The 16,322-nt window shown below is 45.4% G+C and overlaps 1 protein-coding gene across 1 annotated transcript in view; it reads right to left on the bottom strand.

Moving 5' to 3' along the window:
* The window catches only part of CLCN1 (chloride voltage-gated channel 1), a 95,033-nt gene extending 79,245 nt beyond the window's left edge, over positions 1 to 15,788 (bottom strand). The window contains exon 1 of the mRNA XM_048504506.1: positions 15,456 to 15,788. Coding sequence (XP_048360463.1) covers positions 15,456 to 15,644 — 189 coding nt within the window. The 5' untranslated portion in view covers positions 15,645 to 15,788. The remainder of the gene's footprint in view (positions 1 to 15,455) is intronic.
* Between the last annotated feature and the right edge of the window lie 534 nt (positions 15,789 to 16,322).

The raw sequence follows: 16,322 nt of genomic DNA, 5'->3' as shown, positions 1-16,322 counted from the left end.
GCTCAGGCTAACCCAATTTCATCAATTCTCACAAGCTAAGCAGGGTTGGCTCTGGTTTGTACTTGGATGGGAGACCATCATGGAAGTTCAGGGTTATAGAGGCAGGCAATGGCAAACCAACTCCAAACATATCTTGCTTCAAAACCTTACAAAATGTCCGTAAGTCAGTGACAACTTAGTGGCATTTCACTACCACTGTGCTATCTTTTACCACCACACCAAGCACAATTCGCTAGCATCTAACTTAGCACTGAACAAAACATGTTGAAATATCATGTTCTAATTTCACTCATAAAAATAGGGACAGCATCCTTTGTTTGACACACTTCCAACAGAAGACCATACATAGCTCAAGCCAAAGATCCCCCACATGGTGCCTGTGGGTGCCAATAGCACCAACCGACACCTTACCTGGAACCTGCCAAGTGTTTTCATAAAGCAGGTGGAGCCAAGTGTGCCTTTTGCCCAACATGGCTTCTCATATGTCACAGTTCTCTCAGGACTCTCTCAGCCCCACCTAGTTCACAAGGTGAACTGTTGTGGGGAGAGGAAGGGAAAGGAGTTTGTAAGTCCCCTTGAGAGTCCTTACGGGAGAGAAAGGGGGGTATAAATCCAAACTCTTCTTCATTTTCAATCATTATCGGGAAAACTAGTAGATATTTTGCACAGTTAAGAAACTAGCATTTTTCTGCATATCTGAGAAGCACCAAAAAGAATGCAGAAGCTCCTACCTTGTCTGTAGGTGACCCCTGATCACTGTCCTACAGATAGGCACTTGTCTATAACCTTGCTATTAGGGGAACAAGTGCAAAGCTCTGAAGAATGGGGGTGGGGGTGAGAATAAACAACTGGGAATTCCCCGTGCTTCCCCTCATCTATCCTTTTGTACTGGCTTAGCGGCACAATTTGCCCATCTCCCGGGTGGTCCCCCCCCCCCCTTCTTTTCTTCCAAGAGTATGCTCATTCCTTGTAAGGCCATTGAAAGAGAGTCATTTTGAGTATTATTTTTCTACCTTCCTAAAGAGCCCCCCCAAAAAATACAGAAGTTGATGTGGTAGTCAGGTGGCCTTCTATTGTGTTTGTAATCATGAACTTTACAATCAGAGGGAAAAAATTGGAGGAGAAATCGCAGGAGAAAAAGCAAATAATTTGGAAATCCACTCCCTATCTATCTGTCAAGGAATGTATGAATTCCTAGGGTCTTGAGTTAATTAATTCCCCCATCTTTTGTTTGTTTAGCTGCTCTAAATAGTCCCACCTCCTGTTGCTATTTCATTCTAATCAGGTTAGTTGGGATTTTGTTGTTATTATTTGTAAAGCTATATTGTGGCAGTTCTCAGATGAAGTTGATTAAGATGAAGCTTCGAGTCAATTAAATCCTAGACTCAAGGTTTTATTAGGTTTAGGATTATGTTGGATTTATGAGGTAAATTTAGTCCCCCATTCACTAATTATTCAACTTGCCAGACACGGGTGAAGGAAAAACAGCATGTTTTATTTGACAGGGAAAAAATAATATTCCACAAAGTAAGTGTTATGTGTGAAAAGTTTCAGTTTAAATGAGTAAAATGACTCCCAATTGTGATTCAGCAATTGCAACCTTTTCCCCAAGCGACTGAATTCTTTATAACTGGGTGAATCTATACGAAACACTGAGGTTCTTTTCTCCCTTCCCTAGAATATTTGCCTCAGGTGAGAAAGTTTACTGAACCTGGTTATCCAACACAAGTTCCCTCAAAGGTGTAGGCTTCGTTTTTTGTTTCAGCCTCTGGTTCTCAGAAACTGCCAAGGTAGATTTCGTGCTATTGGATTTTAGCGGATGACTGCTATAGATATGTCTCTGTATATGTGGACAGTCCTCTGATTAATTAGTAACCTCTGCCTTTTCTTTGGGATTCCCTCTTTTGCTTCCTTCACAACAGAAATGAGCATCCACTTTACTAATCAGTGTAGTAGTGATGAGGTGCAGAAAGAGCATCTCACTTGGAAACGTGAGAAGGAATGGGTACCAGCTTGCTACATCTCCCCTTCAGTAAGTGTGTATAGGAGTATAGTTCTAGGGACAAGAAAGCAGCAATTAATAGGAGTTGATATTCAGCAATGTTGGGGTCAAAGGATGGACCCAGGACCTTGGAGACTCAGGGCCCCTCTGCACTGTAGGATTTGACCTTAGTTCAATGTAGGTCCGACCCGGGTACTCCGCACAGCCGTAGCATTGGACTCGTGTCTGTCTTGGCTCCCTCCCCTCTCAGTGTTAAATTTTTGAGCTTGACTAGGAGGTGCAACTTCCTGGAGAACTCGGGTTGCACTCAAGCTGAAGCCGGCAGAGTGCGGAATCTCCCTTGCCTTGACTCTGCCAGCCAGCCAATCACAGTGCAGTATTTCAGCCATGCGCAGAACAGGAGAGTCGTGGCGGCAGCGAGAAGCGCGACTTTTAAAAAATCCTCCTACGTAGCTCCTACGTCGGTAAACAGAAAAAAGGGACGCACACCTATGTTTCCCGCCATAGAACAGCAGCCAATCGGGAATGAGGAGCGGAGAAGGCGTGAGGAGGTAATCCCGCCCCCTGAACTCGGCTCCGGAGACATGAGTCAGCTGCTGTGCGGAGTAACAAAGGAGTCGAGCTCAGGTAACAATTTCCAAAGACACGAGTTGAACCCTAGTTGCCTCTGCTGTGCGGAGGGGCCCTCAGTTTCCTAGGCCGCTATGAAGTTTGCTAGTTGTGCTCTCTCTCTCTCTCTCTCTCTCTCTCTCTCTCTCTCTCTCTCTCTCTCTCTCTCTCTCTCAGCCTAATCTACCTCACATGGTTGTTGTAAGGATCAAATGGAGGAACACAGAAGGCCATGCACCTGTGCTCCTTGAAGGAAAGCTGGAATAAAAAGGTACTAAACAAAATTGTTCTAGAGTGGTTCAGATTGAGAAACTGGAAATATGACTGGCAGAGAAGGAAAGCATAAGTTACCAGAGATGTTTTTTATGTCTTCTTAACATCACATTTACTACTTCACTGAGAAGCCTAAAGGATGGAGGAAGTACTCAGTGTTAAATACCATCACCTCCCTATATTTACTTGGGGCTCAAATATGCTTTCCTCTTTCAAACTGTCTCCAAACTCAGCCACCACTTTGCACTATAGGGGAAATGATAGCGACCCACCTCACAGGACTGTTTTAAGGATCACTAGAATAATGAACATCAAAATATTAGGAAAGGTATTGTCCTTTCTAAGTGGGGAAGTGAGTTCTCGTAGGCATGAGGTAAGAACACCAAAATGACACATGAGCGTTTAATAATACTTCAGTTGCATTTTTGGTGGCCTGTCAGCCAACATAGGTTAGTGTGGGGCTGCTAGGATCTGGTTTAAATCCCCTTTCTGCCATGAGATTTGCTGGGTGATATTGGCATAGTCACTTTCCTCTAGTCTTACCTTCCTCACAGGATTATTGTAAGGATAAAATGGTCGAAGGAGGATTATGTTTGCTGCCCTGAGATTTTTGAAAGAACGGTGGGATAATGTCTCTGAGTTCAGAAGATGGGAGTGAATAGTCAGCAAAGTTTAAAATCAAGAAACAGGTTGTACGGTTTGTGATGGAGGACTTTAACACTTCTCTTGTCTAATTTCTATTTTGGATCATGTTTGTATATTTACATGTATTGTGACCCACTCAGACCTTCCAGGAATCGACAGGATGAAAATCTAAATATGTTACACCAATAAGAGCTCACCAGCTTGAGCTGTCAATCAAGTAAGAATTTATTTAGCTGCTAAACCATCAGCTATAAAATCTGCAATAAATTGACAGCTCAGGTAGTGGGCATATGCCTGACAGTTATATGAGAAGCATTGAGTAGATATTTGAGAAAAACTAGCTGATCAGTAAAGAATGGGGCCAACTGAGGACATATCTGTAGTATGGAGTTAGTACAGATAAGATCTGATGGGAATGTATAAGATGAGGTTTATGTTCCAGAGGATTGGATCCAAGAGTGCTTGGTTGCAAGCAGAAGTGTCTCTCCTGTAGGAGCAGTGTGCAAGAAATGTGAAATAATCAAATCCAGCCAGTCTAGGAGTTGTAGCATTTCCATTCCTACTTTCTGAAAAGCTTGTCAACAGCATAAGAAGAACTGGCAGGTGTCATGGTGCCCAAGACACCATGTTGGGGAAATCTGGTGTATGTTATATGATGAGATCTCACCAACTGTTGCTAATTTCATTACATGAAAGGTCTGGCTAAAATTAAGCAAGTTTAATCCCACAAGTACCAGGCATCTAATTAAGGAAGACACCCCAAACAGAAGACAAGGCCCGCCCCAACCAATTTACAACCTAAATTTTAAAAACAGGGAAAAGACAGAGAAGAGTGGAGGAGAAGGATAGGTTTCAATGGACAAAAGAGATAAAAGGACATGTTGTCATAGAACTGAGGCTCAGTTGGCTGTCCTTTGGCCTGGATCAACTTCCTCCAACCACCATTTTTGGTCTGAAGCATGATCTCATGTCTTGTTTACTGGTATATGAATGTGGAGTTTCCTTTCTGCTGGGCACTTCAAGCTACAACCTGGATTCTTTCCTCGTGTGGTATTTGCTTTGACCACTGAATGATTCTGAACAGGGCTGGAGTGGGGGCAGGAGCAGGTGCCCCTAGCAGCAGGCAGAAAGGGAGTGGCAGAAGAGATAATTCATTCTGCAGCATGTATTTCCTATTCCCCTGATTAGGCTGCTGCTAGGGGGTGCAGGGGGAAAGAGAAGAGATCCCTAGGTCTTAGAGGGGAGTCACAGCCCTTGTAAAACAGAAGCTGCGGCTGTTAGTTGGAGAAGACTATGCTGAGCAAAGAGGAGAGGGAGCTAAAAGTTCATGAGATGTTCAAAGATGTCAAGTTCTATGCAGTGGGAAACACAGAACCCTCAGGTAACCTTCTTTGGCCTCGCTAATCTCCTTTATTTCCTGTGTCTAGGTATCCGCTGCCTTTTCACCTACAGGACCTTCCAGGTCCTTATCTAACTGCCCCCTCCCCATCAAGGACTGAATGGCGATATCCCCACAGCCAATAATCCCGGGATACTCACCGGAAATATCCAGGTTTCATGACGAACTCCCCACAGCTGAACCGCCGAACACAGATTCCTCCCAGTTCTGGCGCTCCCCCTCCCTTATCACGTGTTTTTCCCGAATTTGCATGTATATGAACCTTTTTAAAAAAACATGTCTCCAATCCAGATGAGTGGGGAGGTTTGGGGGTCTAATGTAGTCTAATTTCCCGCTGTAGAGAGTGACGCAAATGCCTTCCAGTCAATCAGAGCCTGGCACACAGCCTTTTTTTTGTTTCATTCAGCTTTTTTTGTTTTGCTCGGCTGAGGTTATCGGTGAAACGTGTGCACGAGAGAATGAGAACTGCTCTAATGTGAGCACAAGAGAACGGGAACTGGTCAAAAGTGGGCACGAGGGGCCAATCAGAAAAAAAGCTGCATAGGCATTGCACATATGCATTTACGTACTCATGTTACCACATACTGTCATGGCAAAAAAGTTCCCACCCCTACACAGCATGACAGCCAATCAGGATAGACCCTCCAAGCTGATCACGTGTAAGTGGGGATTGTCAAACCGAGATAGTCAAACCGAGATAGGCATAGATGTCTTCACTAGAAATATGCTGCAGTGGGAAGGGAGAAGCCTCAATAAAAAGGTTCTGTTTCTTTTGAATCCTGGTTGTAGCCATCTTTAATTCTCAGTGGGGATTCGGCCAATGTCAGCAGTGGCTGTGGTAGACTTTGGAAATGCAAGACTTCTGTCCAGGGAGCCGGGGGGGGGGGGGGCTTAGCTAAATGAAATAAGAGTTTAGGGGCTATACTCTGTTCCACAGAAAGATGATAGCTCAGTCAGTTGTGGTGTGACAGTTGAGAAAATAGTATGCTTCTACATTAGAATATAGTCCCAAATGAATATGAAAATTGTTCATTTTTACTCACTGCCTTTGTCAAAACCATTATTTTGTGCTTTATTGAACATGTCATTTTGATACAAGTGCATTTATGTCAAAATGTTGACTTTCAAACGGATTTGGTGAACAGGGATAGGTAGGAACTAGGACCCAGGCAGAGCAGTCTATAACAAAGGCTTTATTCTGAGGAATATCCAACAAAGGCAATATTCTGAGGAATATCCAATCCTAGTATTATTTTTCTGTGGGACAGAGAATAGTGACAATGGTTTAGAATGCCTGATGGTTTTAGAATGCTATTTAAAATCTGTCCCATGAAAGTCAATGTGGGATTAAACTTGCTTAATTTTAGCCAGACCTTTCTTTTTAATATGCATTGGCGGAGCTACAAGGGGACAGGGGAGTGCGCCATGCACCGGGCGCATGGCTGGGGGCGCAGAAAATCGCCCCAGGCCACTCCCCCTTTCCCCCGCCCCCTGCGGTGCCCCCCACAGTGCCCCCCACCTGCAGCGCCCCCCCTCCTTCTCAAACTTACCTTAGTTCCTTTCCTTTTTCGTGAACTTTTTCAGGCTGCAAAAGGCCTGTTCGCAGTAAAAACAGCCTGAGGAACTACAGTTCCCAGGAGACCTTGGAGCTCACAAGGTCTCCTGGGAAATATAGTTCCCATCAGGCCGTTTTTACTGTGAACAGGCCTTTTGCAGCCTGAAAAAGTTCAAGAAAAAGGAAAGGAACTAAGGTAATTGGGGGGAGGGGGGCGCCGTGGGGGGCGTCGGGGTGGTGGCGGTGGAAAATATAGAATGCGCACCGGGCGCAGTTTGGCCCAGCTACGCCTCTGTATAACTGTTGCTTGTTTAACAATAGTAGGGCAACAAATTGCCAACCTTTATTTACAGAGGTCATAAAAGCTTCATTCCGATAAGGATTTAGTAAGCTGTCTTCCTTTTTCTCTCCTGATTCTAGAGACTTGTGCTAAAATTGGCCCTACTTTACCTAGAAAATAGTCATGTCCACAATTCTATCACTTTTTTCTATTCCTAGTAGCTTTTTCACAATGCTAATGTCAGGGACGGGTCCACATTTTGGGGCAAAATTTGAAGATTTCTACTGCCTCAGTCATTATAACTATGTGCCAACTGATCTTTTGATTTTGCTGATCTCTTAAGTTCAACAAGAGGCTTGAAGGAATGGGCTTGCAAGCCCCACTCCGTCCTGATTCTGGGAGGTCAGAAAAGTCCCATGGCTATTCCAAGTCTCTGCCTGGTGTCACTTCCCCTTCCCCTTATTCTGGAGGAGGGGTGGTACCAACTTCTGTCAAGTTAATAACTGCTGCCACTAACAAATCTGAAAGAATATATTTTCCTTAATGGATTTGTACATCTAGCACTCTGTATCTCTGTTGCTGTAAAGGCTTTGCCTAGGAATTGCACTCCTTCCAGCAAACTCTAACTGTAGCTAATGGCCAGGACAGACTATTTGCTGGTCTTTGGGCTGTTGTGCCAGTCCATGGACGTGAGCCCTGTCAACCAGTTGCCCCTTCATTTGGCACTTGTTCATTGGGAAATGGGCCTGAATATGCATGGTATGTTTACAAATATCAAGCTTTAAGAATTCTAAATATATGAAGTTTTATTAACAAAAAATAAAAATAGTGTACATGGTCTGGGAAAGCATCAGACTAAGCAAGGATTAAAAGAAATAGTAATCCTCCTGACAAATTCTGTACTTATGCTAAATGGTGTTTTCAACTAAGGTAGGTTAACAATTCTTGAAGCTGCAGCATTAAAAATCGATTCTTGCATTAGTTTCTGAGTTGGGACTTCTCCCCCGACACTCAAAACAAGGAGTCCCTAAATAACAACTTAGCCCTGTGTGGCTTGTGCTTCCCAGGTCAAAAGCTGAAAGAGTTTCTTCCTCTTGTCCTGGGTTTATAATCTCCCCTTTGAGAGTTCATCTCACTCCGGGGGTCAGTTCTAATGTTCCTGCTTCAAGAGGGAAAATCAGGATCTAGACTTTTGCTGTCGCAGGTGTTAGATGTTAAACCCTTTGTTCTAATGTGACCAGAAAATAGTCATGTCCACAATTCTATCACTTTTTTCTATTTCTAGGAAATAGTTGGCATAATTAAGAGCCCAAAGGATCTGTGCTTGAGAGACAAATGACTCATCTCTAGTTTTCTTTTTCTCAGTCTTTTACCAGCCTTGAAGATTCTAGAGCCTGTGCAGAGTGCAGCCTCGGTTAGTAAAATATCAAGGTGGATTCTAGGGTGGAGGGCCTTTCTCCACATCAGTTTTGTAATAATTTGTCATATATAAACATGCATACCCAGAAGTAAGTTCCATGGAGTTCAGTGGGACTTCTTATCTGCTTCCTTGGAACTAAGCCATATTGGATACTTATTTCTGCTTAGGAGCGTGTTGTCGATTTCAAGAAATAGGTTTTTAAAAACTGGAAGAATTAGTATTATGCAGAAACTAATGTTCATAGAGTTGCCAACTTCAGGCTGGGGAATTCCTGGAGATGGATCCGGTGGGAACGGGAGGGACCTCGGTGGCGTATAATGACATAGAGTCCACCCTTTGAATCTGCCATTTCCCGCAGAGAACAGATCTCTGTAGTAATTCCTGGAGATCTCCAGGCCTCTCCTGGATTTTGCCAACTCCAGTTCCTGAGATGTACTGTACTATCCAAAGGCTACTGCTAAGTAGTGGAAAGTTGGAAGAAGTAGAAGGTCCCCTTAATCTGAAATAGAGCACCCAATTTGGCTGAGTCTAGTGGTAAGATAGAGCTCATATTTCAAAATAGTGTGCATGTTGGGATGAATGTGATAATGTACATATCTAACAGTTTTAGTGGCAATAAAGAAAATAGGAAAATCAGTGCAGAATCTAAACCTTCTAGATTTTTTCCAGTTCCAAAGAAAATGTCATAGGAAGAGAGATGGTATTAGGTCATAGCTATGGTGAACAAAGTAAGGAGTTTTTACATCCCACAATAGATATTCCTGGTCTCCCTCCTCTTTGTTTTTTACTTTTATTTTTAAAGACAAGCTCCAAATTGTATAGTTCCAAGCTAACCTGCATGAGTTTGTGCTGTATGTAGGGGGGAAAAACTCAGAAAATAAGTTGCTTCTGCCTTCCAGAGTTCCAGCTAATGAATGCAAGGACAACATGCAACCAGCTAGCATTCAGCATAGGTTTGCCAGCTCTGGATTGGAAAATACCTGGAAATTTGCAGGGGGTGGTGGTGGTGCAGAGGCGTACCTAGGCAAGCTGGAGCCCTGGGCAAAACCTGCCCCCCCAATGAGCGGCCACCCTCCCCCACCATGACCAAACAATGGGTACAGCCTGGGGAAGGCAGCATTTGGGGAGGGGGTTAAGCAGGGTACAATGCCAATCCATAGAGGCTGAGTTTTCATTTTCAAAATGCCCCATAGCATATCTGGGAACGAACCTGCTGCGGGGCTTCTCACCCTACTTGTAGTTCCCCACGGCTGCCCGGCTCTTTCCTTCACTGCCCGGTTCTTTCCTTCACTCAAGTCAGGGCCGGTGCGGGATCCCCAGCTCGTTCTCCACAAGCCCGGTGCTTTCCTGGTGCTTTCCCATAAGCACCGCAAGCTCTTCCACACTCTCTTCCAGGGATGCGTGGGCAGTCTTTTTTCCTGTGTTCAGATTGGCTGAATCTCGCCCCATTCCCCACACTCACTTTCAATACTTTTTTATTTTTAAAACAGTGCAGGCCGGCACCGAGAATCTGCCCCAGTCTAAAATTCTCACTGGTGCCTCAAGGTCGAGAAAATCACTGTCTTCTCCCCCTTTAACCTCCTCGCACGTGCAAAAAGTAATTCACCCTCTTCTCCTCCCTCTTTGCAAAGCTCCTCACAGCCAGTGGGGATGGGTGGAAGTAATTCCTCTTTGTTTTGGTGGAGTGGGATTGCTAAGGGAGCCAGCCCTTTGAGGGGTGGGAAAATGGCCCCGGTGCTGCTGCCATGAAATTCTTCATGGCAGGGAAGCCCCCAGAGCAACACGGGAGCATTCAAAAAGAACGTCCATTTTGGCAGCTCTGGAAAGTCACAGAGCAAAGCCAATGCTCCAGGGTGGCACCGAGGCACAGCGAGCCAAACATGCTGCAGCAACAGGGGCAGTGAAGAACTCTCCATTGCACCGGGGCATTTCCCGTGCTAACAGAGGAGCAATTTCGCCTTGAAAAACCAGCCAGAGTCTACCCTCCAAAGCTACCATTTTCTCTAGGGGCAGCTGGTATTTTTTTGTCTGGAGATTAATTTTAATAGTAGAAGATTTCCAGGCCCTGTCTGGAAATTGGCAATTCTAACTCAGTGCAATCCTGTGCAGTTATTCCAGTCTAAGCCCATTGACTTTACTGGACTTCAGCTAAAGAAGAAGAAGAGTTTGGATTTATACCCCACTTTTCTCAATCGTAAGGGATCTCAAAGACCCCTTCCCTTTCTCTTCCCACAACAGATCTTCTGTGAGATAGGTAGGGCTCAGAGAGTTCTGAGAGGACTGTGACTGGCCCAGCAAACTTCATATGTGGGAGTAGGGAAACAAATCCAATTCACCAGATAAGAGTGAGGAATCAAACTCAGTTCTCCGGATTAGAGTCCACCCCTCTTATCCACTATACAGTGCTGTCTCTCTCTACATAACTCTGCATAGGATTACAGTGTTCAGTCCATTTTTATGCAAGGTTAAATTTTCCCATATTAAAACGTAATAATTTCTGATGAGTATAATTGAAATAAACTGCTTTTATTTAGGTTTCAGGAAGTCAGCATTGATTTACCACCCCGCCCTCCTGCCAGTTTATCCCTCCGGTTCCCCAACACTATATTTCTGCTTGCAGCCCAGAAGACCTAAAACATCCCTTTCTAGTCAATATCAGAAACCACTTTCCCCTCTGTTCACACACTTTGCGGCCTCCCTCCTCCATTCTGCAAAGGAAGGCCGGCTGCAGGCTGTTTTGCCACCCAGCCGGAACAGCACCAGGAAGGTCCTGAAAAATTGCAGGAGATCCTGGACAGCAGCTGGAGGGGCTGACCTGAGATGGAAGATTAAAAAAGAGCTAGCTAAACGATGACTAAGAAGCAACACGAGAACACACTGCAAATATCGGACGAGTATAAACACCAAGCATGAAGGAGGCAAAATGTTTAGCCAAAGAAACTGAAATCAAGCTTGGGGAGGGGGCCGGGGGGGCTGGGGGAACCTTTCACACTCACAAAGCACTGATTCTCAATGCTGATCAGGAAAGGCACAAAGGAAATCCAGGGAAGCCACAGCATTTGGGTGAATGCCAATATAGTCTGAGTATATAATGTCCTGTGGGACTACGGTGATCTCAGAAGGTTTTCCATTTACTATTCCTGTCTTGGATGCCGAGCATAGCTGTTGGCGCACAAAGTTCAGCCTCCTTTCCATTTTCTCCACTTCTTAAGTGCCTTTCCTAGCCTAAATCTGAACGATTCCGCCCATACACCAGCAGCCCGTTGATTTCGAAGGGTGTAACTCTGGCAATTCTGCCACAGCCCTTCAATCTCGGTTTCCACAACACAACCTTGCCTTTTGCAACCACTGTCTTGAGCTCGCCTTGGCCCAATCCTTCTGCTTTTATTGCTTTACCATTGTTAAATGCAAAAAAAGTGGATATGCTTCCCTCGGGAGTCACTACAGGTTTATTTCCAAAACAGAGGAGTACAAGTCTGTGTGGATCCCCCATTGCAATCACATTGGCAACAAGGAAAAACACATGAGTGTTGCTGTATGGAAAGCGTTGTGTGTGTGTCAAATGCTATTGAGTTGCAGCCAATTTATGGCAACCCAGCAGGGTTTTCAAGACAAGAGACCCCCAGAGGCGGTTTGCCATTGCCTTCCTCTGCTAAACAATTCTGGTATTCCTTTGAGGTCTCCCATTCAAATGGGCTGACCCTAGTTAGCTTCTGAGATCAAATGAGATCAGGGTAGTCTGGGCCATCCAGCTCAGGGCAAAGCATCATTGAATCCTTTAAACACAGGTTGTTTCCCCACTTACCTGCTGCTGCGCGCTACTCTCCCCAAGTAGTGCGGGGTCCCCCAGCACTCCCCACTACAGGGGCAACGACAACGCAGCCGCCCCGACGCTGACGCTGTTGCACCCTTTCAGCACGCGTCATTCCTGGTGCTTGTCGGCTGTTTCCCCACTTTTAAAAATTACGTCGGTTTCATCCGGTGTGGACCTTTTCAGCGTGGGGATTGTGTTCCCCGGCTTCCCCACTGCCCCGTGCTCTGCACGGGGTCATCAAAAGGCGCTGTTTTCAGCAGTGCCAGAAATGACGTGCGAGAGTGGCAGAGTTGGGGCGGCTGCGTTGTCGCCACCCCTGTAGTGGGGAGTGCCACTGGACCCCACGCTACTTGACAAGAGTAGCGCGCAGCAAACGGTGAGTGGGGAAAGGCCCCTCGAAACGGCGCGGGGTCGTGGGGAAGCCTGGGAGCACGCCAGAAATGACGTGTGCTGGGAGTAGCGCGCAGCAACCTTTGGTCAAGGTAAGTGGGGAAACGCCCACAGTCAAATCTGTAAGTGACAGACCAGATGAACTGAATTCCCAGATTCTTACACAGCTCTTCCCTGATAACTGCAGCCCTTCTCCCCAAACTTCTCCCGTGTCCTGCCCATGTTACAGTGCTTTCAGTTTCTTCCGTTCCAAGGCTGAAAATAGCTATTTCAGTGGGATAGACTTTCCTGTCTCCTAAAAAGCAAATTGGATGATTAGATTACTCATTTGCTTTGTTAGCTGACCATTGGTGTTTGGTGTAAATCTTGCAAGCAACGCATGCCTTCTGCCATTCCTCCTGCTAATTCTTCCTGCATGTAACATGTGGGTTATTATTCCATTCAGTCAGGAATCATGCAGTGAATGGGAGGATATCCCAACGCTGCACAGCAAATCAGAGAGTTGGCTACACGATAACATCACAGAGATAGGTGTGGACACAGTTAACAAATGAGTGGATATTCTTGCAGAAAGTGTCAAAAATCACTAAAAAGGTAAAAAAAAATTTATAGCTGCCAAAAAATCCAGGAAAATCATGATTAGTGTCATGTCAGCCTTAACCATTACTTTACAGCAAAATATGATATCGAGACATCGGGACTGATGACTGATAATATTTGCTTAAATTCTGTTGCATTCAACTTGGGTGCTATGCTAGGAATTGTCGGCCACCTGAATCACATGCCAGCACCTTCCTAGTTCTCTTTAGATGACTGTGGTTGGTGAGAAAGAGGGAGAGCTCAGTCTTTCGAAAGACTGCTGTAAAGATTCTTTGCAGGCGTCGCTCTCAAGAATGTCAGCATTTTGTTGTTAGTATAAGGGGGCAAACAAACAAATGCAGAATTACCCCACTTTGTATCATGGAAACTTTCCCAAGTATCTTATAATGACCTCTTCAAATCAGTGGTCACGCATGCTCATTTCACATTACGAATCCATTTCACTATTGGATGCTAGACTTCACAATATTTGAACACTGCGAGAGAACACTGCGCCCGTCTCCAAAAAATCACCCTCTTCAGACACCACGTCCACATAAGCCGGGAGCTCACAAGATGTGTGCATCAGGAATGTACTGTCCCTATAATCCAGCAGATAAACGTGGTTGCCGTTTCATGCGAATTTGGCAATGTATGGATTTTCCATGTGCATAATGCTTCTATACAAGCAAATCGGAATGCAGGTTGTTCAGTGTTCTGATTCATATGTACAGAAGGTGTATGTGCATGAAAAGTCCTTGTGTCCCCTAACCACACAAAATGGTTACCACACATATCAGGAGCACCAAAGGAACTACATTCACATACACATGAGGTTGGTATCAGAAGAGGAAATGTAAAATGGACACCATATCCCTTGTTCAATTTTTTCCTCTCCCAACCTTCCGTTGCACGAGAGTCACTTTTCCCCCATTTACCACCTGTATGCCCATCTTCATGCATCTTGGTCATGCAGTAACTACCTTGGATGTTCAAGTTCGCCAATTCACGCATATTGGTAGGTGGCTTTGAAGCAGTCTAAGCAACCTCTGTGGCCAGGGACTTGAACTGTGAGGCTTGAACTGGGGACCTGAACTTCATTTTGAACCAGTTGGAGGAAGCTGAGGCTACGTTTGTAAGGAATAGATAATCTGTTTACAAGATGTCCAGCTGGAAAATATGTTCATGCTGGGGATGTAGAAAGCAACGCACAGCCTGATGCTTGCTTAAAAAAACTCTCCCGGGGAATTTTCCAGCACACAAGGCTACCCCGTCACTGTCTCTTCTGATATAGCCAGTTTCTTGCCTTCCTCACAGACACACCTTTGGCATTGCCTGAAAAGGTAAGGCAGCATCAGAATTTGTTAGGGTTGCTAATTCCTGAAGATTTAGGGAGTCAGCCTGGGAAGGGCGGGGTTTGGGGGAGGACCTCAGTGGGGAATAATTCCATAGAGTCCACCCTCCAAAGCAGCCTTTTTTTCCAGGGGGACTGATCTCTGTTGCCTGGAGGTGAGTTTTGATTCCAAGAGATCTCCATGCCCCACCTGGAGGTTGGCAACCACGGAAACCATGGTGCTGATAGTTCGGTCTTATTCGGACAATGGTGTCTATTCCATTTGCAGTACAATCTAAAGCAACTTCCAAAAAGATCCCACTTTGAAGATGGCCAACTCTTTTCCATCAACGGATATTGTAGAACGAACCTTCTTAGAGTCCCCGGGCCAGAGAGGGTTTAGCTGCCACCCGTATTCTCTTTCTAGACTATCTCTAAGGATTCTGTCTGCTAAGGGTGCTCCAATAGAAATTAGCCGTATTTTAACTCACTGCCTTACTCTGGGGAGTTTGTTATCTTTCCCCCATCACACGCTGACTTCTTAGAGGCCACCTTTGCGTTAAGGTTACATTTTAAAGTCAAGGCAGGTCGACGCATTCAATAGAACAAGGTGATAGGATATAAACTGTCCTGCTTGAAGCTGCAGGGAAGGGTTTACAGGTTTTGGAATGTCAACATTTCTTCCTCATGTGCTCAACATCTAATGCGTAGCTTTTTTACATGGGAGAGCATTAAAAATGTGATTTCCCACCCCCCACTCATACATATCAGCAGTCTGAAGTGTTATAGCACAATGTGCCCCCTAAGAATTTTACCACTTTATAGAGTGGTATAACCACCAAATATAACCACCAAATAAGGCCTGTTGATCTCTGGGAATTACACCTGATCTCTAGACTGCAGGGGTTTCCACAACAGAGGGTGGCCTCTATGGTGTTATATTCCACTGAGGCCTCTCTGCTCCTCAAATGGTACCCTCCCCAGGCTCCGCCCCTAATTCTCCAGAAATTTGCCAACCTCGAGTTGACAACCTGGCCATCTCATTTCCTAGACAAGTTAAAACCAGCCTTAGGGAAACAGCAATTTTATGATCTGAAAACCCCCATAGTCCATTTGGACCTGACAATTGATTCCACACCCCTTGTGCCCACCCTACCTGAGCATGGTTGAAGGCCTTCTCCTGGTAACGCACGTCATCCCCAGTCCCCCCGGTCTCGTGGCCCGCTTCCGATGGGAGACCATAACTGGTGCAATGCTCAAATTGGACATAGTCATATTGGGGGGCACCACCCCACAATGCTGTGTTTTTCCGGGCATCATCCACCGTGCGCCCCGTATGCTCCATAGCACTGTGCTCAACCTTTGCTGAGTTGAGTCAAGGCCGCTATAAGCCAAACGCCGAGCCCCGTGAGCAGCTGGGCCTGCGGCATGGCCTTTAACTGCCTCCCTCGCCTTCCCTGTTCCTTATGCCTTTCTCACTTTCTTTTCTTCCTGCCCCCAAAGGCGTCTGGGGCAGCGATGGCAGGTTTAACTATATTTATAGCAACCTTCTTCTGTCACATGACCCCCCCAAAGCCACATCTGATCTGGGCTTGAGGCATTAACTCAGCCAGGATTGAATATCAGGTGTATGGCAGGAGGGAACCCTGAAGGAGAAATAAGGGGGAGAGAAGGCAACCGGGGGAAGTAAGAAAGGTTCACGAACTGTAAAGCCAGAAGGTGAAACTTGCATGCAGAGGGGACGTATATAGAGAGAGGAAAAGAGAGAGAGGAAAAGCTGGCAGCAAGAGTTATCCTGACATATGGGCCTTTTCTGCCCATATTGCTAGTTTTAATGCATGCATTTGTACAGTGCAGGACATCAAATCACTTTAGGAATGCACTGGCAGATAATTAGGTCAGGACTCTCCAAAGGCACTAACTACCATAATCGCACATGTTAACAATTCAAGAACCGTTTTGAAAGAACTCAGTTGAGTCCAGCATTCTTTTTTCCTGCAACACTGAGCCATAAAAGTTTGTC

The sequence above is a fragment of the Sphaerodactylus townsendi genome, linkage group LG07 (genome assembly GCF_021028975.2).
Source record: "Sphaerodactylus townsendi isolate TG3544 linkage group LG07, MPM_Stown_v2.3, whole genome shotgun sequence".
NCBI classification, from domain to species: domain Eukaryota; kingdom Metazoa; phylum Chordata; class Lepidosauria; order Squamata; family Sphaerodactylidae; genus Sphaerodactylus; species Sphaerodactylus townsendi.
The sequence above is the reverse complement of the archived record's forward strand: the minus strand, read 5'-3'. Positions and strand labels throughout refer to the sequence as shown.